General features: G+C 32.8%; 1 protein-coding gene across 8 annotated transcripts in view; it reads right to left on the reverse strand.

The window, feature by feature from the left end:
* Positions 1-16,519, reverse strand: part of LOC105326836 (telomere length regulation protein TEL2 homolog) — an 87,295-nt gene that overhangs the window by 58,870 nt on the left and 11,906 nt on the right. For all 8 annotated transcript variants that reach the window (XR_004602734.2, XR_010709874.1, XM_066072555.1 and 5 more), the window contains exons 5-8: positions 14,519-14,621; positions 9,669-9,737; positions 3,598-3,739; positions 698-834 (exon numbers count right to left, since the gene is read on the reverse strand). Coding sequence is in view for 6 of the 8 variants with exons in the window: in XM_066072555.1 (XP_065928627.1) it covers positions 698-834; positions 3,598-3,739; positions 9,669-9,737; positions 14,519-14,621 (451 nt within the window). In the remaining 2 variants the exon portion in view is untranslated. The remainder of the gene's footprint in view (positions 1-697; positions 835-3,597; positions 3,740-9,668; positions 9,738-14,518; positions 14,622-16,519) is intronic.

The raw sequence follows: 16,519 nt of genomic DNA on the forward strand, positions 1-16,519 counted from the left end.
CCTTGAAGTTAATGTTTTTATTTTCCATCTGATAATTTGATAAGACAAAATACATAGAACTAGTCGTGTTTCTTGATTGAAGCACTATTGAAACTTATCTGCATGCAGCATGGTGTCCTCTTTATTTTTATTAATTCAAATTACCTTCTTTTGAAACACTGGAAAATTTTAATCAAGTTTAGGGGCAATAAACATCGATAAGTACCAGTCAATCAATGATCGAGCTAACATTTTAAAAACAAAATGGCTGCCAATATGGAGGCGCCCAGGGCCGGAAGAAATTTATTTTGGCCTTAGTACCCCTGATTCAACTTTCATTTTTCACCGATTTTCTTATATGTATTGTGTTACCATTAACCCTCGCTTCGCGAGGCGGGCTTAGCCCGGTTCTCGCTGCGCTTGGTACCAAATATGCTGAATACCTTGTCTATGACATCTACGGTGATTCAAATACGAATCGAATAGCACTCATGAATATTCGAATACTGATGTATGGTATTCGTTTCAGCACTATTAAGCTCCCCCCAACTTCGTCTCAGTGAGCTAAAAAGTATCACTATCATTGACAAGAGTTTTTCCCCCCAAAAATTGCCCTTTGAGTTTTTTTAAAGTGTTGAACATATTTTCGATTTTAACATTAATTTTCAATTTAAAAAAATGATTAGAAAAATGATAAATAAGAGACAGTAAAAGGTACCTCAAATTTCAACTGTTGGCCTTTAGGATCTAAAATAGCAGACATCATTTCAGCTAATACCATGCCTATAATACGAACTTTTTGATCAGAACTCCCTATATGGCACTGTATTCCAGGCATCAAAAGCTGCAGGAAATCTGAAGAGTTAAAACAGTCTTCAAAACACAAACTTGTTTAAAATAGTCACCTTTCTCTCCTACTGTTTGATATTCACTACTTGTCTACTTGTTGCAATATATTGATTTATTGCAAACCTAGCATGGGTGTACAGCTGCGACCGATGGACTAATGCTTTGAGTGATGACACAATTTGGTGCAAAAAGTTAACAATTTGAATCGCCAGGTGCTGCCCTGGTGATTATGAAACAAGCATTTTCAATGGCAATTTTAGTACCTGCCCACTCTTACCTTTTTGTGATATTGATAATTTATGCGCCAAATGCCAGCTTTGTCGTTTCAAAACTCTGTATCAGATCTGCAAAAACTAACCACTGCAATAATTGACTAACTTAAGAGTTCTCAAAACGATCAAGGATAAACTGTTAAAATTAAATTATAAACCTGTTAGGATTAACCAATGATAGGCAAGGATTAACGCACAATAGAACAGTACACTAGCACGATATGTAAGGACTGATACACGATATAATAGGATAGGATTGTAAAAAATAATGTTGTGGGTACTGTACCATCATGTGTTCAACATACATTTGATATTTGGGCAGGTCTATATAAATACACCAATCAGAATCTTTGTTGCAAAACACAATTGAAATACACACTGATTAGAAAGTGTAATCACTCAACGCAATGCTTCATCGGCCGTAGCTTGACTTTCATGCTAGATTTGCAATAACTGGGTCTCTGACATATAAGAAGTCCCCATACATATATGTATATATACATTATCAACCAATAAACATGATCATAATATTCATCACTCACTATAGGGATGACATTTGATCTAATTCGCTTTACTCATATATATTTTAACCTAAAGGAGTCATTGTTACATTGAATGCTTAACACTTAACAATCATCAAATCTGAATTGAAAAATTACTTATGATGCAATACTGTGGTTTCTTTAATATTCAAGAGTATCAATTTGGATAAAGTGAAAATCACAGTTTCAAGGGTATGTAAATTGGTGGCCAATGACCCTATCAATACAAAATGGTAAAAGAAATTGCACTTCAGTGAACATTTAATTTCACAGTATTTCACCAATACAAACTTTATAATAATGATGTCAAAAATGCTGTAATAAGTGTTTTTTATAAAAAAAAAACAAAACTCAATGAATTTAATACAATCTACATAAACTAGTTAACAGTGTTTCTACCAGTAGACAAATTAATTGAATTTAAACAATATAATAACAATATAATAGATTGAATGGGATTGGGCAGCAGGCACAACCTACCGGTATTTTAGCCCTCTCCCTTGTGAACGAATTATTTTTTTTCTGCATTTAATATTGAAAATAGAGTTAAACCTGTCCCTAGTGGGCTAATGTTTTGAAATATCTTATTGTTGGCAATGTGTATCACACTATAATAGTTGTATAATTACATACATCAGCCTTGAAATGATGTACAATAACCTTGAAATGATGTATGAGGGTTGTCCCAAAATAGCATAGACAGAACACATGACTTAAAATCTGTTCACTGCAATATCACTAGACTTGTACGTTTTGTTCCATGACCTTTGGGCAAACAATGCTAAAATTTCAAATATTTGCTTTATTTATTTCTTGAGAAAATTAGTAATTAGTAATGACAAGTTTTGCCAGGCAGCGCAATGTGCGATGTCAAAAATTTTCATTGTTGCTAAACCCTCCACATCGTTTTTGATAACATTTACGTTTGATTTCCGAAAATGTCTTGGAAAAATTATATTTCCTTAGAACATTTACTATGAGTGTACATTCAATATACATTTCTAGTTTTGTTTTCTTAATTTTTGTCTATGTAAAAACGATCTGCTGACTCCAAACATGCCCTGCATTACTTGTTGTCTAACGTCCGTCTAACCAAATTGTGTCACTCAGCATTTTGACGTCCAATTCTATCGGTCCGGATTTCTTTTTTTCACCTATTGTCATCATACTTGTCCGAATATTTTCAATATTGCTAAACTTCTAATTCATAAAATACATTTCTAAGCGATTTCGTTAATTTTATTTACAATCAGATTATCAAAGGTATCAAGTAATGTGTTATTATTTTCAGCCTCAATTAGCAAAAATTATTATATAATAGTCTGGTGAAAGAAAACATGTATATAGTGAATTCGCTATAGTTATTATTACAAATTCAATATACGGATATAATGAATTACGGATATAACGAACTAAATCCATTGGTCCCTCAGACTTCGCTATAACAGAGTTTTACTGTATTTTAATATGGATATAAAATTATTGGCTTTTGCAGAATTTTTAAAAATGTATTTCTCTCAAAAAAGTCTTTTACCTATTATATTCAGATTAAAAAAGAGATGTTATATAAATAACCTTTGAAATGGTCCCTACTAAAATGAAACATGACTAACAAACTGTTAACCATCTCAAAAGTCCTTAAAACGAAGTACAAATTCAAGGCAGAGCACATGGACCTCTAAAAAGATAGAGGTAGGATCAGGTGCCTAGGTGGAGTAAACATCCTCTAACTTGACCCCAATGCACCCAATGTCATATCGGTAAAAATGCCTTTATCGGGGGAAATGTCTCATTTGCTTTTAATGTATTTTTTCAACTAATTTTGATTAATCCTTTTTATTTAACTCTAACTCACTGATTTTGACAATCATTTTTTAACTATAACTCATATTCAAATTGTCAAGAACATCACTGTTGTATAGACAAAATTATTTTGGCCTGCCATCCTCTCTTACCATCTCTGATTCCAGCTTTGTCCGATTCTTTGAGAAATCCCAGACCTATTAACAAAGCCTTGGTGATGTAGAGGTGTTGTTCTACTGAGGTGTGTCTTACGGCACTACTGTCTGCCCATACAGTAAGAAGCTCCCTCATCACCTGTATATCAAACAAAACATCTCTCAAATTAGCCTATATATATATGTTTATGGGTTATGTATGCCATTGGGTACATTCATAGGTTCAGTGCCAAAAATAAATATATGTACATGTAAAATAATTGTATAAATCTCTAAAAGCATGACAGCCCATCACAGGTCAGTGAAAAAAACGAAAACTGCAAAACAATAGTTTGGTTTCGGTTCCCATTTTCCGGATTTCCGCTTGGGTCTTATTCATGTAATAGAATCCGTATTCTATGAAAAATAGCTTCAAAATTGAGAAGTTCAACAGTGTGGCAATACTATATCACCTGTTGTTTGTAATAATAAAACATTGAATTGTTTAAACCTGGTCATATGTATATCGTTGATTGTTCATTCATTCTATTAAATAAAAATATCATGTGATATACCTGTGTATGAGGGAGATACACTAGTTCAATAAACAAAGATGGCAGCTTATGATGCGGGCATCAACATGTTTTCAATATTTGTTTACAGAAAAGTTTATAGTCAGAATTTTTGGGATTTATTTGTAGTGAGATTGAATGAGGAAAGCCATGTCAAATCTATGCACAATAATGTGAAATCTGCGTGGTTGCAGGAAACAGAACACATGGTGTGCATTACCTGCAACTCGAAAATATATGAACATATGGTACCATCATATTTTACTAATTTCAAATCATGAATATACTTATTTTGTTAACATTAAATTTATCAAATCTCCTGTAACCATCTATTAAATGAAGCATTAAGATTAATTTTAAAACAAAAGACATAAAATGAAAAATTGTATATAGACCACAGGTACACTTCTTTATTAACTATCAAAAAACAAATTTCATATTGAAAATGGAGGTTTACAATAAAATCATCCTTTGTAGAACATATGGCCTTAAAAATGTCTTTTAAAAGACTTTTAAAGATTTTCTCTATATATTCCTATGTAAAAATCCATTTCCCCATTGTGGCCCCACCCTATCTGGGGACCATGATTTTAACAACCTTGAATCTACACTACATGAAGATGCCTTCACACAAGTTACAGCTTTTCTGGCCTGACGGTTTTTGAGAAGAAGATTTTTGAAAAATATGAACAAATTTTTAATAATTCTAAATTATCTCCCCTTTAAAGAGGGCGTGGCCTTTAATTTGAAGAAACTTGAATCTCCTTCACCCAGTGATGCTTTGTGCCAAGTTTGGTTGAAATCTGCTCAGTGGTTCTGGGGAAGATGAAAATGTGAATAGTTTACAACAACGACAACGCCGTCAAAGCCAACAACAACGACGACAGATTTTTATTAGAAAAGCTCACTTGAGCTTTCAGCTCAGGTGATCTAATAATATACAATACCATATCATATGAAATAATATTAATATATATATTTAAAGCATATGGTACAGTATCATATCATAATATATAAACATTTTGATACAATATCACATTGTATTATATAATATTTTTTTTAATAAAATTATGATATAATATTGTATCATATAGTACAATAGTGTATCTTATCATACAATACTGTATCATTAAAATCATGTAACAGTTATATAATTTTACAACAAACACATCTATTGAAGAGACATGGTCATGATTTTGGTCAAAAATTATTTTACGATTTTAATATTTACAATTTATAATTACAAAAAATGCAAACAAGGCATTTTTAATAGACAACTGAAATTTGAGTCTCATTTGTTGAGTTATAGGCGAGTTACAGAGCTTGAAATTCTTCGCTATGGAAACAAAGCGTTTGTTTACATTTTGAACGTTGAAGTAAAAATTTCAGTTTTAAACCTAATTAAAACGAATGTGTTAAACGTTAGGAATTGTATATCTATGCTTAAAATAAATTAAAAGATAGACAAATAAGCTGGGAAAAGATTTTTTACTGGTATATGGAACCTATGTATTAAACAAAAACAGGGCACAAGCCTTGTTTACATGACAAAGAATTGTGAGCCCTGTATCTTGCTTATAACTCTACAAATGACTCTCAATTGAAAGGACTATGTGTGGTATGGTCAAATATCTGCCCCCGATTTCAACCAATTTTTAAATAGTATCGTATAAAAATAAAATCTTCACAAATCATTGTAAAGAGGAGCTATAACTTTAATCTTGATTTTAGTCATCATTGCTCATTCGCTGTTTATCTATGACGTCACTTAAATGACCTAACCCCCGCAAATTTGCAAAAAATGAAAATATTCTCATTTTTGCTGCATATTTTGCATTCGGAAGTATAGAGCGCAGGTCTGCTCAAGTGCGATATTAACATGTGTTTTGTCAGATAGTTATACACATTATATTAAAAAATGGTACTTGAGCATGCCTGCGCTCGATGTTTCCCAGTCGAAAAACCATCGGAAAACACCCATATTTTGCTACAAAACATCAATTTATCAAAATTATGCAATCTTCATGACGTCATCTCTACATTATGACGTCACTGTGGTGATAACCTTTTACACCTTTGATTCCAATATGATTTTAACTATCTTTCATCTTATTTTTAAAGCTCTTTCTTAAACTTTGATTTTTGATTTATATGTCCAGAGTATATAGAATAAGGAAAATGAAAGCTGTCATAAAATCATTGAATCTTGTCTGATCTTAAAAAAAAATTGCAGGTGCACATCTTCAGATGGTGATCAACATAAATTTTCAGACGAACAGTAGTAAAAAATTTCTATGGGGTGGGGGGGGGGGGGGCAAAGTTGTGTCTACAGACAGACGGACAGAAGGATGGACGGACAGGGTGAAACCAATACACCCCCCTAAACTTCGTTTGCGGGGGGTATAAATAGTAAGATTATCTATTAAACATGTGTTCTGTTCCGGAAAACTAAACCTTCTCTAGCATCTGAAACCTATAATAGCTTAGATTCAAGCATAATAAAGACTTACCATCAATGCAAGTTAGGACCAGTAATAACTAAGATATAATAATTATCAGAGGGCACCTGCTCCAAAAACTTTAACCAGCTCTAAAAACCTTAACCTCGTTCAGTATCTGAAACCTATGTCTGAAATCCATCGTTCAAGCCTGCATCAGTATCATAAGGCACACCATCCATGCAAGTTATGTGAAGTTAGGGCCAGTAATAACTATGATATAATCAACAGAGGGCACCAGCTCCAAAAACCTTATCCTCATCCAGCATCCAAAACCTATGGCTCAGATTCAGCATTCAAGCCTGTCATGTGCATCAGTATCATACGACGCAAAATCCATGCAAGTTTGGTGAAGTTACATAAAGGACCAGTAGTAACTTAGAAATGGCTGTTAAAGGGCACCTGCATGAAAATCTTGCTCCAAAAACCTTAACCCTCCAAAATCTGAAATTCTTAGCCCAAATTCAGCATCTAAATCTCTCAAGTCCATAAGTATGTCCAGATGCATTATCAATGCAAGTTAGGTGAAGATAGGACAAGTACCGGTAATAACATATACAGGACTTGCAACAAAATACATATACAGGACTTGCAACAAAAACCTTAACCAGGTCCTAACGCCGACGCCTGGGGTATAGCAGAAGCTCCCCCCGACTTCGTTTCGGTGAGTTAAAATGAATTTATTTTAATTATTAATTTATTTATAGATGTAAAAATATGCTTAAGAACATTTATCACTTAAAAGAAATTTTCATAATCTATATAAATTTCGTAGGGTAAAAAAAGTTTCTGTAAAATCAAACAAAAAAAATGCAGAAAATTAATTGTTTTGGCTTTAGAGAATAATAAAAATGAAATATTTACTAAACATTTATTTTATTTATTGACAATATTGAGAAGTAAATCATTCACAGAGGTTAGAATAAGCTATATATATGTAATAAAAAGAATATTTTTTCTTATACAGTATCTACTACATGGAAAACTGTGTTCCGTACATAGAGCCAAAAAAAAAAATCAAAACAATAAAATGATATATGCTTAAACAAATATCTAAATTAAGTTTTTATCACTATTTAGGATTTCTCTTTTCTAAAATTAATTCTAAACCTTAATTGTATTGGAAAGTAACAAAATAAATGAATTGAATTTCAGACTCAAAATTTGTATAAGGCCAAAAAAAATACATGTGTTTCCGGTTTCCCGATCGACCGACCCTATTTTTTATGCGCCGACTCTAACACTTTTTATTCCAAATCTAGATTACCAACCGTAATTGGTTTAAACAATAGAGTTGTTACAAATCAGAGTTTAAAAAACGCTTGTAACAATTCAATAGAAAACACCACTTATCAAAGCGTTTTAAAGATTTCTAAATGCAGATTGACAGCATGGATGAAAGTTATTCTTGGTTATTTTAGCGAAATTATCAATGCAATAAATAGTTTCTTAGGGCAGTGATGTGCTATAAATTAATATAAAGATGTACATGAAAAAAGCAGAGGCAAAGGTTTTTTCTTTAATTTCTGGGTGTGGAGACTGCAGACATCGTAAGTCTTTGAATATATAGGCCTAACAATCATCCACATTTTAAAATATGATTTTAAAATGCTGCAGCTCAATTGCAAATGAAATTTTTAAAATTAGTCTTAAACCATTAATTATGTATTCATTTTTTTTTTATTATTGAAAAGATTTAAGGCTCTCATCTGATCAACCAGAATTTCCTCTGTTTCTGAATTCAACACCTACTGTTACGATATTAATGTTTACTGTTATGTCAGTTGACCAGGAAAATAGAACTAATAACTACTTTATGATATATTTGTGGTAATGAATATTATACTCTGTTAATCTTTAGTGGCTGTCATATTTATATTTTCTATTTACATGAAAATAAAATCTTCGTATACTAGTACATTCCAAATTAATATTAGATTTAAGAAAGCTTCAATTCTGTAACAGTTGTCATTATCCACAATTGCTCTACCTGTAAAATACATTTTCTTAATGTATAGAAAATTATGCTAGGAAAGGGGAAAACTTAAAAACTCATTTAAAAAAACAAAAAAAACAAACAAACAAAAAACCCCGACCTACCTACCCTATTTTAAAATTTGATGAAATAGGAAACACACATTTTTTGGGGGGGCTGAACTGTATTAAAAGTACCATATATTTACATGTACAGACTCATATAGAATATGAACAGTATATTTTTCCCTCTTTTCTTTAAATTTATTCATTTTTTTTTCATTTAATTGTTAATCATTTAAATTGTGTACTTTATCAAATATTACATGTAACTCTGACAGCTTTAAAGTCATTAAATTTCTATTGTTTGTTGACAATAGAATAGATGCGTGACCATCCTGTGAAAAAATACACTGAGTTAGATTGACAGGTTCAGCCTGCTGCAGGTGTTATCCAATGTCCAAGGTAACATAATGATGTACGTATGGTGTAGGTAATAATTTTACCTCCTACTGGCATGGAAACATCATAGAAATACTCTCTATATTAACCCATTCTCCATTTAAAACTGACTTATTCTGTTGTTTGAAAAAGAATACAAGTTTTATCAAATGATAAGTATATTGTTTTCTAGATTTATTTTCATGAGTATATACATAAGTGTTTTGTCAACTACAAACCATTCCCGCGTTAAAATTGCAGCACCATTCTAAAACACCTAATAAATGAGAACAGTTTAAATGAAATTGGATTACACAGTTCTCACAGACTTTGCTTGAAACACTTAACATGCTTTGCTCAAAATGCTGCATGCTTTGCCCAAAACGCTAAATGGTTTACACAAATGCTACACAATACACACAAAATGCTAAATGGCTTACAGGAAATGCTAATTTGTGTACAGGAAACGTTTTTCGCATGCAAGTCACCCACAATTTCCATGTACATGTGTAATAGTATATTCCTCAGGGTCTGTAAGATAACAACTCCTACCCATCAAACAATCGAAAATGTCTGAGTGAATTTTTTGTCTACTAGTTGTTACCTTAATAAACAATGGCTTTCTGGTGTGAGACGATCCTAGGTATCCCATAATATTTTGAAGCAAATGTATCTGAAACAGAAATTAAGATACATCAATAAACTTATACATGTATTACAGCTGTTTAAGAAGAAAAAAAACCACCAGTCTTCTTTTGCATAATTTTGATACATATTGAATATGATGTGTGTGCCACATGGTTACTTTTTCTTACTTTTTCCTACTGGAAATTAAGCATACATTACTCTTTACTTTTTTGAATTTGAATGTTGAATTATCATTAAACATCAGTCAATTTGGTTGATAGTCGATACTTTTTGACACCCTATCAAAAAGATGGTTTAAAATTCATACATAACCCTATCAAGTTCTTAACTGTCAAATTTTACCAGTAAGTCGTATTTTACTTTAATATAGAATTATTCATAGCTGTCACAGGGATTATCCATCTAGTATGAAAGGGACCAAATTACATGTACTACATATACCGTAATCCGGTGAATATAATACGCAGTAGTGTACAATACGCACCCCCCACTTTGGGCCTGAAAATGGTGAAAAAAAGCTTGTTGGGATGTATAATACGCATCAAAAAAATTGACCAAACGGTAATCCTGAGTATCAACAAAGCAGTTTTACTTTGTATGCACGCTCAACTTCATCGCGGGAATACGCTACCGGAAATAAGAAAAACACAATATTTTCTTAGATACGGATTTATTGTAACTAATACATCGCGGTAATATCTTTATTTCGTAATCAATGTTTTTAATAGACCTAGTATTAAATATTCTACCGTAAATAAAATCAACTACTTTTAACAAGCGTGATATAATTGTTTAGTCATTACAATCCCTGTGAAGTGAAAAACGGACGATGTACAGGTATGGAGATAACGGACCTACATGTAATTAAATTCTTAAATGACTCCGATCAAAGTGATCAATTAGAGGCCTGGAACATAATAAAATATATGCACAAATAGTTGTGTTGTGTATAGTACACATAGCCTAAGGGGGTGTCTGAGATACCCAAGGTGTCAATCGTTAGCGGTGGGGAACCACAACTGTTTCAATGGCTTCAATTAACGGAATAGGTTATAGAATCATTTATATTCATAATTATTTGCAATAAATTAATTAGCATTAAATGAAAATGGTTAAAAATGAGCCAAATGATGTGTAAGCTGTTTTCAAAGATCGGCGTCAAATAGCACGTGACCATCCAAGTCCGCATTCTATTAATAACAGCTGTAATGGCGGCGTACACGGAGATAAAGAATAGGCAGTTCAAATTAATTTTTAAAGGCCATTTTGAAACAGTTTATTTATTAACAGACTTAAAGTGTACATTTTCTTTAATTACATGCTATAACAATGATTTCCTAAAGGGGTTACATAGTAATATATACGTGATAATGAAGGAATATTACGATGTATAGCGGTTCTGTCTGTGAACAGCATAGGTAATACGGCAGTATGATACCCCGTGCTTCAGCTAGGAAAAAATATGCCCAAATCCTATAGGGATGTATAATACGCACCCCTTTCTGAAGGTAAAAAATGCTGGGAAAAAAGTGCGTATTATATTCACCGGATTACGGTAACTTAAAGAAGCTTCACATTTATAACATATTCATAGATTATGCATCATGTATATTTTGGTTTCCATATTTTATGGCCATTGCATAAAGTTATTTTTCACTTTCCATTAAAATTGAGCAAAAAGAACTGAATGTGATAGTTTTAAACTTTTAAGGGACAGCAATCTCTGACCAGTTAACTGGTTACTCAATTGGAGCGAAATCAGAAACCGTATACAATAAAAAAAAGTTATACATGTTGAGTACCATTATAAAAATTTAATTTGTTTAGAAAAAGATGATAACTTCAAATGGAACATCTAGAGCTTAATTGAGACAAATAAAAAAAACCTTTAATTGACCTTTGATGATCACATTTTATTTGATTAGTTGAACTACGAAAATGTGACATATTAATGCACGTATTTCTCATTTATATATCATTTTTATATTGATAAATATACATGTATTTCATTAAAAAGTTCTAATTTAATCATATTTCAACAAAATATTCAAATTGTGGTTTTCATGGTACTTTTGGCAGTTATTAAACAAGAGGCCCATAGGCCACATTGCTCAGCTGAGCAAAAAAACACAACATAAAACCAGCTTTACAGAGTCATATACAAAATACCTCGACAATGTAGTATAACAGATCCTGTATTAAAAAAATTTATTTTTCCCCTGGATATTCTATTTGTCATTGAGCCCTTTTTGTTACAGGATGATTCTATTAAGTCATTTCACATATTGCGCATTACAGCACGTTCTCAATAAGATCTAAATCAAATGGTATGTGACGGTCAGACCGATTCGAATACCGGCGCCAGATAGCTCAGTTGGTAGAGCACCTGACTAGAGATTCAGGGGGCCCGGGTTCGAAACCCGGTCTGGTCCGTCATTATTTCTCTCATCCCGTTACAGGTATATAAACCTACATCAAACTTGTAAAACCTAAGAAATATCATAAACAATATGTCAAAATGCTTGGATATAAGTAAAAATCATATATTATAACATTTAAGTTTTTGTAAATTCAAAATGTCTTCCTCACCATTGGCATCACCTTACACCCCCGGGGACCGTGATTTGAACAGCTTTTCTGGCCAAATGGTTTTTTTAGTAGATTAACTCTATTATACATGAATACATGAAAAATGACAAAAAACAAGCTGTCAACCATCTCAAAAATCTATAAAACGAAATACAAATTCAAAGCAGAGCAACACGGACCTCTGAAAATATAGAGGTATGATCAGGTGCCATGGAGGAGTGAGCATCCTCTGCTGACACGTCACACCCACCGTGTGCTCTTTGTTGTAATTGGGGAAAAAAATAGAAAAGTCCGTTGACAATTAGGTGAATAATTATGGTAATTCTAACAATTAGTATGAAAAACCCAGTCGGCATGCAACCTAGTGGAAGATTGTATTTGCTGACAAGGTCGTTGTATCGACCAAAGAACTTACGAAACGATGTTCATACGAAGAGCATGCCCTTGTGTATCAATTTAACTTAATAGAGACAAAAACACCATATGCAGGTGATGAAGGTATATTGCTACATAAGTAAGGGAAGTTGACTATAGAAAAATTGAAGTCATCGCATTTATCATAAAGTTTTGTTGTTAGGTTACCATCAATGTCCATTTCCAGTAAAATATCCAAATATGAAACAGATGAAGCAGACTCAGTGGTATCTTTTATTTCAAGTTAACTGGGATATATCTAGTCAACATAAGTATGGAAATAATAATTGTTAATTGATAATACGTCGTCAACATACCAGCAAGTTGAGTTGAAGGCCACAGCGAGTGACTTATTTTTTTCACGTACAAGTTTTTGAATAAATTCTGCTTCATAAGAATACAGAAATAGGTCTGCTAACAATGGGGCAAAATTTGTACCCATGGGAATTCCAACAGATTGTTGGAAGACTTGATTTCCAAAAACTGCAAAGATGTTGTCTATCAGAAACTCAAGCATCTTTTTAATGTCAACTTCAGAGTACTTGTGTGTGCAATCAGAATGGTTTTTAACAAAATAATTTTTTAGATTTCCAATGACAAGGTGAGCATTTTTACGACTTCCATTTTTTTTAAAGAAACAACTGTCGATGATATAAAAAAATCCCAGATTTTAATTTGTCATGGGGAATGGTTGTATAGAGGGTTGAAAAATCATACGTTTTGATGCTATTGATTTGGTAAGATTTTGTGACCTCAAAGTTTCTAATAATTTTTTAGAGTTTTTTAGTATCCACATCTGATTCATATCACTTCTGGAGTATATTGTTGTACAGTACTCTTGAAGTTTCTCCTTTACTACTGTAAGAATTTTAGCAATTAAGAAGTAAAGAGGGATTTACTGGAACGTGCTATATATTTCTGTTTGTAAGGACTTTTGTGAAGCTTTGGAATCCATTACAAATAATGTAAATCAAATTCATTTTGTTATTGGTGATATTAAAGATATCCATAACCGATTTATGATTTTGTAGTATTTCCTGCTTGGAAAGACTGTTATGGGTGTAAGTAGGATTACCATGTGTAGAATCAAACCTAGTTCTATGTATATTCCTATGAAAAACTTCGACCCATATTGTGGCCCCAATGAACCCCTAGGGACTATGATTTGAACAAACTTGATTTAACACTATCTGAGGATGCTTCCACAAAAGATTCAGCTTTTCTGGCCGATGGTTTTAGAGTACAAAATTTTTAAAGATTAAACCTACATACAATGTATTCCTATCTAAACCTTTGAACTTTGAACCCTGTCCCCCCCTACATTGATACAGCCCCACTTTCCCCCTGGGGACCATAATTTGAACAAACTTCATTCTACACTATCTGAGAATGCTTCCACACATGTGTCAGCTTTTTTGGCCAACATTTTTGAAAAATCTCAACAAATTTTCAATAAATCTTAACTATCTCTCTTTCAAAAAGAGTGTTGCCCTTCATTTTAACAAATTTGAATTCCTTTTACCTAAAAATGCTTTGTGTTACGTTTAGTTGAAATTGGCCCAGTGATTCTGGAGAAGTCGAAAATGTAAAAAGTTTACAGACCGACAGACAGAGAGACGCCGTACAAAAAATGATCAGAAAAGCTCACTTGAGCATTCAACTCAAGTGAGCTAAAAAGGAATGAAAAACATATGTAGTGATACGAGTATCCAGTTGATTGATAAGAACAAATTGCAATTAGTAATGCTGCAATCCATTTTAAACTCGATCATGCAAAGATATCATGAGTAAGTTCTAACTTGCCTCCTGTGAATGTCTGTGAAATATAAGTTTGGTACAGAGCAAGTACTGGATTTTCGGTTTCTTTGTCACACTCCCTCCAATTAACATCTCCACTAATCCATACCTGTCATAATATGAGATAAGACTGTAGTGGTTACAAAATTTTCTTACACATAAAACAATCAATTCTCTATAATTTATGAAATAAGAGGCCAACAGGCCTTAATGGTCATCTGAATACCATAGCCCATACACTAACTTGTCGAGGAGTCTCATACTGCGGAATCAATTTTAATCGTGAGGGTCAGTTTTCTCTTAATTTATATCCAAAAGATCGTAATGATCTGTAAAGGGTATGCCCTTGTAAAAAGCGGATTTAGTTAGGCTTCCTGATGTCGAACACTTCGATCTTGGATATTAAACACTCTCAAAAAAAAAAATACACACTCTAAACAAGAGACCCATGGGCCACATCGCTCACCTGAACAGCAGTTCCTTGTAACATTCTATTTCGTAGCTTATGCTTTTTCTATTTTAAACATTGAACCCCTTTCTGGGGCCCCAGTATTAGTCCAAGGTTTATGGTTGGCTTTAACAACATAAATAGTAACATAGGAATGAAAATGTGTAGCACTGCGGCGGAACCGCACGTACACAGCCTGAAAAACAGATCGTAGAAGAGTTCCACATCAAGAGGAATAGCTCTGTGTCTCAGACTGTACAGAACAACATCAAGAAAGATAACTCTTGGTTCCACTACGTTAGAGTTTACAAAATTTGAGGATCCTTGCATAGTAATCTCACAAACTGTAGCATTACTGGCACTGTACCAGTTATCGGCTAAAATTTAACGTTTTCTTTTCGTAATTCCTAATTTCTTAATATTTTTGGATAAAACTTGACATAATTTAAAAAGTGAACTCCTTATTTATCAATCTGTTAAGTTTATATCATTATTTAGAACCCAAAACATCTTGTTTTGTGCTTTTAAGCACGCCCCGAATTTGCCGAGTTTTAACGATTTACTGTACCAGTTATCGGCTTCGTGATAATAACATAGTAAAAATCCGTATTCATGTTGATTTTATACTCTGCTAAATGTAGTTTGAATTATGCCCCTTGTGAGGTCAGACTAAAGTATTCGGGGTCATGATACATTATAAACAAAACTCATAAAATAATTCGTTTATTATCATACGGTAATACACCAAATCGTATACTATTCAATACATAATTGTGCAATCAGGCGTTCAATTGCGCTTCGAATCTTTCGGAAATTCGTGAATTCCTTTTGTTTATACATGTTAAATGTATTGATTTTATATGTCAAATCAAAGAAGGGATATAATAACGTATCACAAAAAGGTAATATTCTATTTTTAACTTATTACGTCACTTCCCTCACTGCTGAAAGTGCAAAGATGTAAATCAGCGGTAAACAATGATCGTTTAAGCTCATGTATGAAACATATTCAAGAAAGTTTTCAAGCAAACTTACTTTTCTTTATTCGAAAAAGACGACTGAAATAAAAAATCTTGGATTGTTGCGTGCTATAAACCCGAACTCTAAGTTTAGCCGATAACTGGTCTTAGCCGATAACTGGTACAGTACCAGTATAGTTCTCGAGAAAAACTTTTAAAAAACATTTTCAATATATCTTTCTATGTTAAACTTTGAAACCCTCTTAGGGCCCCAGTATTAGTCCAGTGCCAAAGCTTTATTTATTTGGAATCTACATTATTTAAGGATGCTTGCATAGTAATCTCACAAGCTGATTATAGTCCCCTAGAAAAAGATTTTTAAACATTTTCCCTCTATATTTCTATGCTAAACTTTGAACACCTCTTGGGGCCCCAGTATTAGATCGAGGGTCACAGCTTTTAAATTTTGAATCTACACTATTTGAGGATGCTTACGTAGTTATCTGACAAATTGAAGCATTGTAGTTCTCGAGAAGAAGATTTTAAAACATTTTTCATATTTACTTCTACATTTAACTTTTAACCCATCTTGGGTCCCCA

This window comes from Magallana gigas, chromosome 9 (assembly GCF_963853765.1).
Source record: "Magallana gigas chromosome 9, xbMagGiga1.1, whole genome shotgun sequence".
NCBI classification, from domain to species: Eukaryota; Metazoa; Mollusca; class Bivalvia; order Ostreida; family Ostreidae; genus Magallana; species Magallana gigas.